This window comes from Triturus cristatus, chromosome 8 (assembly GCF_964204655.1).
Source record: "Triturus cristatus chromosome 8, aTriCri1.1, whole genome shotgun sequence".
Classification (NCBI taxonomy): domain Eukaryota; kingdom Metazoa; phylum Chordata; class Amphibia; order Caudata; family Salamandridae; genus Triturus; species Triturus cristatus.
The window spans coordinates 1,596,441,916-1,596,450,560 of NC_140591.1; the positions used below are offsets into that span (position 1 = coordinate 1,596,441,916).

Genomic DNA, 8,645 nt, shown 5'->3' on the forward strand with positions numbered 1-8,645 from the left:
ACATTAGCACTAGGTTTTCTACAATGCCACATTACAGGCAATATGTGTTTGGTATAAGTAGTAAAACAAAAGAAAGACTCACCAACCGTCACAAATATATACCTGGGCAAAACTACTTTTTTAGATGTTTAAAGAAAATAGTTCATAAATTTGCTTGGTTCAATACAGTTGTCATTAACTTCTTCAAAATCCTCTTCCAATAATACAATTGAAGTGTATCTTCTTCAGCTGTCAAACACACACACAACTGGTATCATTTACCAAGGTCAGTAGGACTAGTTCACATTAACAACATTCTCTGACTAGGTGTGAGTCCACTTGTACATGAGCAGCCTTTTAAGAGCCTGACGGATTTCTTGTGTCCTAATACCATACACCAAGGGGTTGACAGCTGGAGAAGTTAGATACCTCAGCAATGTCAGCAGAATATGTGCATATCGTGGAAGTAATTTGTTCATCCTGGAGGATATGGCTGTAATGACCAGTATGCAGTATACAATTACTACTGAACTCAGGTGAGAGCTACAGGTGTTGAACGCTTTGCTCTTGGACTCATTTGGGCCCAATCTGAGGACAGTGCGAACAATCATAGTGTATGAGAAGATCAAGCCTATCGTAAGCATGACCATAAAAGTAATGAGAATAGCCAGGGCATACATATATACCACAGTTTTGTCCCCACAAGCAAGTTCTGCCACTGATGAGGTCTCACAGAAGCAGTGAGATATGGTGTTCCCTGTACAATAGTGAAGTTCTGAAGCTAGAATTGGAAAAGGCAACATAAAAATAGCATTACCTGCAAAGGTTATTACTGCTGCATATGCACTCAGTTTGTTAGTGATAATGGAGGAGTACCGGAGGGGAATGCAAATTGCAATGTAGCGATCATATGCCAGAAACAGTGTAACCCCTGTTTCCATACCCTGGCAAAAGTTTGTTAAAAATACTTGACTAAAACAGGCAATAGAGCTGATGGTCTCCATTTTAAGCCAGATGATAAACAAAGTTTTGGGAGAAATTGCTAAACTAAGAAGCAAATCCACCAAGGCGAGCAGACATAGGTAATAGTACATTGGATGGTGTAGACTCGGTGCTGAGTAGATGGTTGTTAACAGAGTGATGTTGGCTGTGAGTATTAAGAGAAGGAGAAAAGTGAGAGTGATGGAAATCCAGTGCTGCCAGCTCTCAACCCCTTTAAAACAAATCAGCACAAATTCATAGACAGGATTAAAGGTTCTGTTTGTGGCGTACATCATGATGATCTTTTAAGTCCTACAGGAAAAAAAGAAAGTTAAAGTCATGGCAATTACATCATAGGAAGATTCAGCCTACTAGCCACAAAAAGCACTCTTGGCAAACATCTTTGCACAGTGAAACTCACTCAACCAATTAATCAATGTTTCAGAAAAATAGTTTAAATTCCAAATACTTAACAGTCCCTTATATTCCAAGAATGTATTTGTACGAAACCTGAACTCTTAAAAGGTTCTTATATGAAAGATACAGGAGGTATTTGCAATTATATCTGCAAGTGAGCAATACATGCAAGTGACAGAATTTTCCCTAGTATGCAACACACAGATATGTTTGGGCATGGTATGTAGAGTGCAAAGCTTCGAACAGTGTCAGCCTCATGAATTTAATCAAGTTTTGATATGATTCGTATGATCAAAATAGGACTTGTCTAGTTTTGAAACCTTCATGTAGTGAAGAATGTGTACTCCCAAAGTTAAATTACATTATGATGATCTATTGTAAGAGGTAGAGACACCTTATGATTTTAATGTAAAGACTAAGTTTAGGACTGAGACATCATCTACTATCATTATTTACAGATAGCTGTCAGGAGCATACTAAAATCAACAACATATTAACATAAGCTATATTTTGTTAAATAGTGAACACTGGCTTAGGCTGCAATACATGATACTAAATGCATGAATGAAGAGTGATCATGATCTATAATCCTGACCTTTGCTGGATACTCATTCTTTGATCATCGCTCAAGACCAGATCCCGAGACAGTTTAAATAATGTTAACAATTAGATGGGAATCAACAGATCAGGTCTGTATCCTATCCTAAGTTTTTGCCTCTTAGGTGCCCCAACTTAAAATTTGTTTTCAAGAAGAGGCAGTAGATCCTCTTTCACATAATGGATTTTAATAAGCTGGTCTTGGTGAAGTTGTGCACATCTTCACAAAATCTTGCATGGCCCCTTCTAATGTGGCTAAGAGCCCATTCCATGTTACTAAGCTCCTTGAGACTGCTGAAGATGCCACGGAAAGTCACAGGCTGGATACACGTGAAAACAGAGGGTCATATCATAAATGGAAAGCCAACTAGACATTGTTTAAAGTTATGGCCACATTTTAGAGGGGATAAAGATGAGTAGCAGAATCGTGAGGCTCTATAAGCAATGCAAAGTGTTCTTTCCATTCTAATGATCTAGTTAAAACCTTGAGTGGCCAGGATGTTGGATTAGGCGCACCTAAATGTCATCTAGGAATGACATAGGTTAAGGGTGTAAATGCCTCATGTGTAACATGTATTGTCTGCAATAGGATTAGACAAATGCAACTATTAGCAAAGATTTTAGTCTGATATGTGAACCCAATATGTTTTACTGCTAACTGATGACAATGCTATTGAAGGTCCCTAATAGTGACACATGCAGGGCACAAAAGAGATCAAACAAGGAAAGTCAACATGGCCCAGCAGCATTTGAAGTCTGGTAGGTTACCTCTGGATAATATATGGATACATGCTTCTAGGGTGGTCAAAAGAGTGGATGTTGTGAAATCAAGCATTTTATTTTTAACTTTCAATCAGGTTTATAAAAGTTATTTAGAACGATTGACCTGAATTTTAGATTGCATCATCTATTCATGAGAGATGTTAATTTGCACAAAGAGTACCTTTATAAGGGATTGATGGATAACAAACATGGATTTGACACTGTGCGTAATAGAAAACAGTGGCACATTCTAAAATGTCAGAATGTGACAGTGACTCCTCAAACAGATGCATAGAGTAAATCAAAGCAATCCCACTAAGGTCAAATGGGTCCTAAAAGCAATTCGTGTTTGGCTTATAACCCAGTATTTCGTGTTGATTCCTTCACACTTGGATCCAAAATCGATTAAGGTTGGACCGAGTATTAATTTTGCATTAAGAAAAATAGCACTGACTGTAGTAGATCATGAACAGCAGCTGCCAGCAGCTGCTTGGATTCCATTAGTTTGTTGCTTGCTGCTGTGCTCCTGTGGTAGGAGTTTTGCCCCAAGCTACTCCTTATTACCCAAATGGGCGTAATCACAATAGTAACTGGTAATTACCGAAATGACTCTGATTACTCCAGCGCAACAACATTTAGCGCAGGGTGACAATGTGAGTACTCGGTGGGACCTTTAATATTCTACCCATCACCCCCTTCTTATTATGACTGCCAGCTTCTTGTGATGTCCTGTGAGAGTTAAAGTTATTGGGGTACTTGAAAGTATCACAAGATGACCCCAAGTCACAGGATCTTGAGTGATTGAGGATTGGCTCCTGATGTTCCGTGCCTTCAAAGTGTTCTTTAATGTTTTTTCTGTTCCTTTACAGTGTCTGAAACCTATACCTGCAATAAATTCCATGAAGACATGCTAATGATGGCAGATGGCAGGTGATCAGCCAGAAAGTGGCATTTCTGCATGTGCCCTTTAGCAGAGATATGCAGCTTGTACTCTAGCAGAGAGACACACCCTGCCTGTGTGCAGACACTTATTTGCGATGAACACTTAACTTATCATTCAACAAATTGGGGGCCCGAATCACAAAGAAAACGTAGACAAAAAATCTAAATTTGGACCTAAAGTCTAAGTTAAGGCCTAAAATCTAATTTTACTAGTAGTAAAGTTAGACTTTTGGTCTAAGTTTAGACCAAAAGTCTAACTTAGACCAAAAATCTGTCTTTACTTAAGTTAGACTTTAGGTCTACACTTGGGGCCAGATTCACAAAGATAAACATAGATGTTTGGTCTAAACTTAGACCAAACATCTACATTTGACTTTCGGAATTCACAAAGGGCATTTACAGGTACTATCTTTATGTCCACACTCGAGTAGAGGTCCGGCCCGAGTGCGGACATAAAGATAGTACTCATAAATGCCCTTTGAGAATTCCCAAAGTCATAAAGTTAGATGTTTGGTTTAATTTCTGACCAACAGTCTAAGTTTATCTTTGTGAATCAGGCCCTTAGACTTCAGGTCTAACTTAGACTTGTGATCCAAGGTTTCCTTTGTGAATTGGGCCCCAAGTTTAGACTTATAGTTTAACTTTACTAGTTGTAGAGTTAGACTTTTAGTCGACCTAAAGTCTACCTTTATCACTTGTAAATTTAAACTTTAGGTCTCAACTTAGATGTCAGGTCTAAACTTAGACTTATGATCTATGTTTACTTTTGTGAATCGGGGCCCTAATATTTTTTAATTCAAGTAAGTGAATGGTTCCACCTCTTTAAGCCTCCAGGTCCTGTTTCAATGTGCATGCTTTGCTTGTTTTTTCCATTTCTTGCATAAATGCAATCTGCGTTCCCCAAACAATGTGGGATGCCTATTGGCAAATGTTATCTAAAAGCTGTACAAGACTGTGTTGGTTTGTGAGCTCATAGCTCAATAAAGAGGATTGACTGCCCCAGATGAGGATGGAAATACTATATGTAATATGGTACATACACATGAATTGAATGGGCATATGTATTCATACTCTGTGGGATAAATGTGTGAGCTTTTTTGGGGGTAAAGGCCAGAGCAGGGTTAAGAGCTTTAGAGGCGCTAAGTACTTAAAATATTTTGGTGCTCCCATATATATCTACAGTGACGTAACAATGGCCCAGACTTTTGGAGGGAAGGTCAGCCGCACCCTGCGTACTCACAGGATGAGTCGGTCGAGATGCCATTGTGCGTCCCGTGAATGCGGAGCAGTTTGACTCCTTAGGCTACCACATTTTGAGTCCCCACTGATGAGCATCTTGCCGGTTGAAGACAGACTGACTACAGATGGGGTACTTATAAAGGGCATGGTGAACAAACTCTAACTAAGGATGTGTACCACCCCCTCCTGGTTTGGGTGTAGTTAGTAGTTGTTTTAGGTCGTGAAGACATGCCCCAATGATTCCTGACAATTTAGGGCATGAAACATGTCGACCACCACCTATACTTAACTACTTGACGAGACTATTAGCGTCTCCAGTCCCAAGTATTACCTATTTGTAAACATGACATGGAACCCACTAATTAAAGTTAATTCAGTGGGCTTCCATAGTTATGTTTAATCCACACACTCTTCACACTCAACTCATCACTGAAATACAACACACTCCCCACACACACGCTTCATCTACAGCCTAGACTATTGTCTAAAAAGATTTTCAGCAAAGTGCCTACCTCCGGGGCCCCTGGGCTTTGCAGCGCCGGCTCAACAAGGAGCTGCCCTATGATGAAGCATGACACATTGTGTGGTGTGTGAGTGCCCTTGCTCCTTATAGAAGCTATTTCTCTTTCTTCCTCTCTTCAATTCTAGGAACAGTATACCTCTTGATTCACTGTAACAATAGCCTCCACATCCCCTGCGGTACAAGGGGGCCCTCTGGCACTGTACACGGGTGGGCTTGAGAGTTTCTCCATGCACTCTGCAAGGGGACCCTCACAAATTTTATTATGCCACTCTTTCTTTAATTCAAAATAAAAACAATAATAAACCACAAGATAAAATGTTATTTTTCAAAATGAAACTAAACTTACAGTAAAATGGAAAACAATGTTTATTTCTGTATACTTCCATTGTATTAATAGGTTCAGCTGCACCATTTGTAGTTTTGCACTACATGGTCCATGGTAAATTTGGAAATGGAAAATTTCCCTGGTGCCCCTCTTTGTTTGAAGCCCTAAGCACGTGTCATTTTTGTTTACTGGTTAATCCCGCCCAGCTAAAGGCTATCTGCTGGAATAAATAGGAAAGCTTCCACATTCCAAATGCACAGGTAGCAGCTGACCGAACAGACATTAAAGAGAGGGAGGGAACATGCTTTGATCAGACCTCTATAACTCAACAGGAAATAGGCAATGTTGTATGCTGCTTTACAACTTTTTTTCAGTTCACTAGTGACAAAAGGACAGTGATGCACTAATTACACGTGGCCCTTATCATCCCCTCCCCACATCTACCACCGTCAGGGATCCCGGTAACACTTGCGGTATAGATATAATAGGAATTATAGCAAAGGGGAGCTATGGTCCATTCAGAGCCACCTAGCCCAGTCCAAGGAGAGGATATGGCTGTGCCCTCAGGGCAGGGGAACCCAATGATTGTAGTTAAATTTAATGAATAATAGATCTTTATTCTTGTTTGGCACAAATCTCATACACAAGCTAAAAAGGCAATGAAATAGACACATGTAATAAAATTATCAGGAGTGCCAAAAATGGATTTATTATACTCTATGAGAGACCTCTGTTAATCCCATCAGTTTATCCTATGTACAACTATCTATAAGTGCCCTTACTATTGTCGTCAATAGTATGTTTTCAAAAGCAGCAGAGCTGATGAACAACTGTATTGTCTGGTCTTGGTGCAATCTAATGAACTGTGCTAGAATGCCTCACTCTTAAGGTTACAGAACTGCCAATGCAGAATTAAACTTCACATAAAACATCAACTGGCAAACTAATGTCATAAACCAAGGTGTGGCATGAGGAAGGGATTGTCTTAAATTCAAATGCATTGGAACAATAAGCTTGTTCTGTATGTAAAAAGAATTATTAAGAGTCGGTGCATAATGTACAAGGAGATTGTGCCACTGAAACGTCACTTTTTTTTACATTTCGGTGGCCCATTGCCTTGCATCATATTTACAAAGCAGTGTTAAGCCACTTTGCATGGCTGAACTCCGCTTTCTAAATATGGTACCCTTTCATACAGGTATCTGCATGAAAGGAGCGTGCTATGGGTGTTGCTGTGGACGTTCCCCCACAACACCCATTGCTTTTGATGCTGCCCCAGATTTACAAGGACGTGTAAATCTGAGGCAGCGCCAGAAACTAATGCTAAGCAAAAGCAGGCATTAGATTCCAAAAAGGAGTACAAGTACTTTTATTTCTCCTCGTTTTCCCTTTTTCTATATGTGCTGCAGATTATAGAAAGAGCAAAGCACAATTGAAGATTGTTTTTGTGCATAATAGCATTCTGCTCATTCTATGTGTGCTGTAGAATGTAGAAGTAGCAAATCGACATTATTGATTGTTTATGTGCAGGAAGGGACAGGAAGGGACACCTCCCTGCTCATAAACAATCATCCCTGATTGGTGCAAGGGTATCTGTGTTGGTGCTAGGTAGCTATTTTGAGTGCCAGCACTAGAGAAAACACAGGAGTGTGCTGTATTCTTGTAAATACAATGCATCCCTGCATTTTGGAAATGACACAGCATGGCGCTACAAAATTTGCTGTCCCACCAACTGTGGCATTTCCTTATACATATGTCCCAATATTTGAAGAATAAACATTTATGATATATAATAATAATTCTGGGAACCTCCCTTACCCTATATACTGGTTGACATAACCATACTGACTCTATTATGAGGATTTTCCTAACTCCAATCAATTAATCAATCAATGAGGTATTTATTGAGCGTGACTACTCATCCTTAAGGGTCTCAAGGTGCTGGGGGGGGGGGTTCATCAAGGAGGGGGTCTGTTGAAGAGCCAGGTTTTGAGGTTTCTTGCGAGGTTGGGGAGCGATGTTGTCTGTCTGAGGAGCGGAAGGTCCTTCCAGGCTTTGTCCGTGAGGAAGGAGAAGGAGTGACCTCCTGATCTGGTCTTTCCGGTGCGGCGGACCATGACATAGGAGAGCTGGATTGATCATAGGATCCTTTGGGGTGCATGGAATTTGAGTTGGCTGTTTAGGTATGCTGGTCCGGTGTCATGGAGGGCCTTGTGAGCGTGGGTGATCATCTTGAAGGTGACTCTAGCTTCAATGGGGAGCCAGTAGAGTGTGTGCAGGTGCTGGGAGATGTGGCAATGTCTTGGCAGGTTGAGGACCAGTCTAGTGGCGGCGTTTTGGATGTTCAGTAGCTTGCAGGTGAGGTTTTTGTTTATTCCGGCATAGAGTGCATTGCTGTAGTTGAGTCTGCTGGTGACCAGGGCATGAATGATGGTCATTCTGTGTTCGAGGGGGATCCATTTGAAGGTCTTACGTAGGAGGCGGAGGATGTGGAAGCAGGAGGATGAAATGGAGTGGATCTGGCAGTCCAGTTTGAGCTCTGAGTCCAGGACGAATCCCAGGTTGTGTGCATGGTCTGTGGGGGTGGGCGGGCTTCCAAGGACGGGGGGCCATCAGATGTCGTTCCAGGCATCGGGGTTTGGGCCCATGACGAGTACTTCCGTTCTGTTGGTGTTTAGTTGTAGGCAGCTGTTTTTCATCCATTTGGTGGCGGCTTCCATGCCTTCTCAAAAGTTGGGTCTGGCAGTGTTGGGTTCGTTGGATAGAAAGAGGATGTGTTGGGTGTCGTCTGTGTATGACACAATGTTGAGTTCATAGGTTCTGACGATGGGGGCGAGCGGAGCCATGTAGACGTAAAAGAGCGTAGGGCTGAGGGAGGGC

At 41.2% G+C, this 8,645-nt stretch overlaps 1 protein-coding gene across 1 annotated transcript; it reads right to left on the minus strand.

Annotated features, from left to right (window-relative positions):
• Positions 1-302: 302 nt before the first annotated feature.
• On the minus strand, positions 303-1,256 carry LOC146806282 (olfactory receptor 56A5-like). Its single transcript, XM_085623930.1, has one exon. The coding sequence runs from the start codon at positions 1,254-1,256 to the stop codon at positions 303-305; it is 954 nt and encodes a 317-aa protein (XP_085480056.1).
• Positions 1,257-8,645: the final 7,389 nt, after the last annotated feature.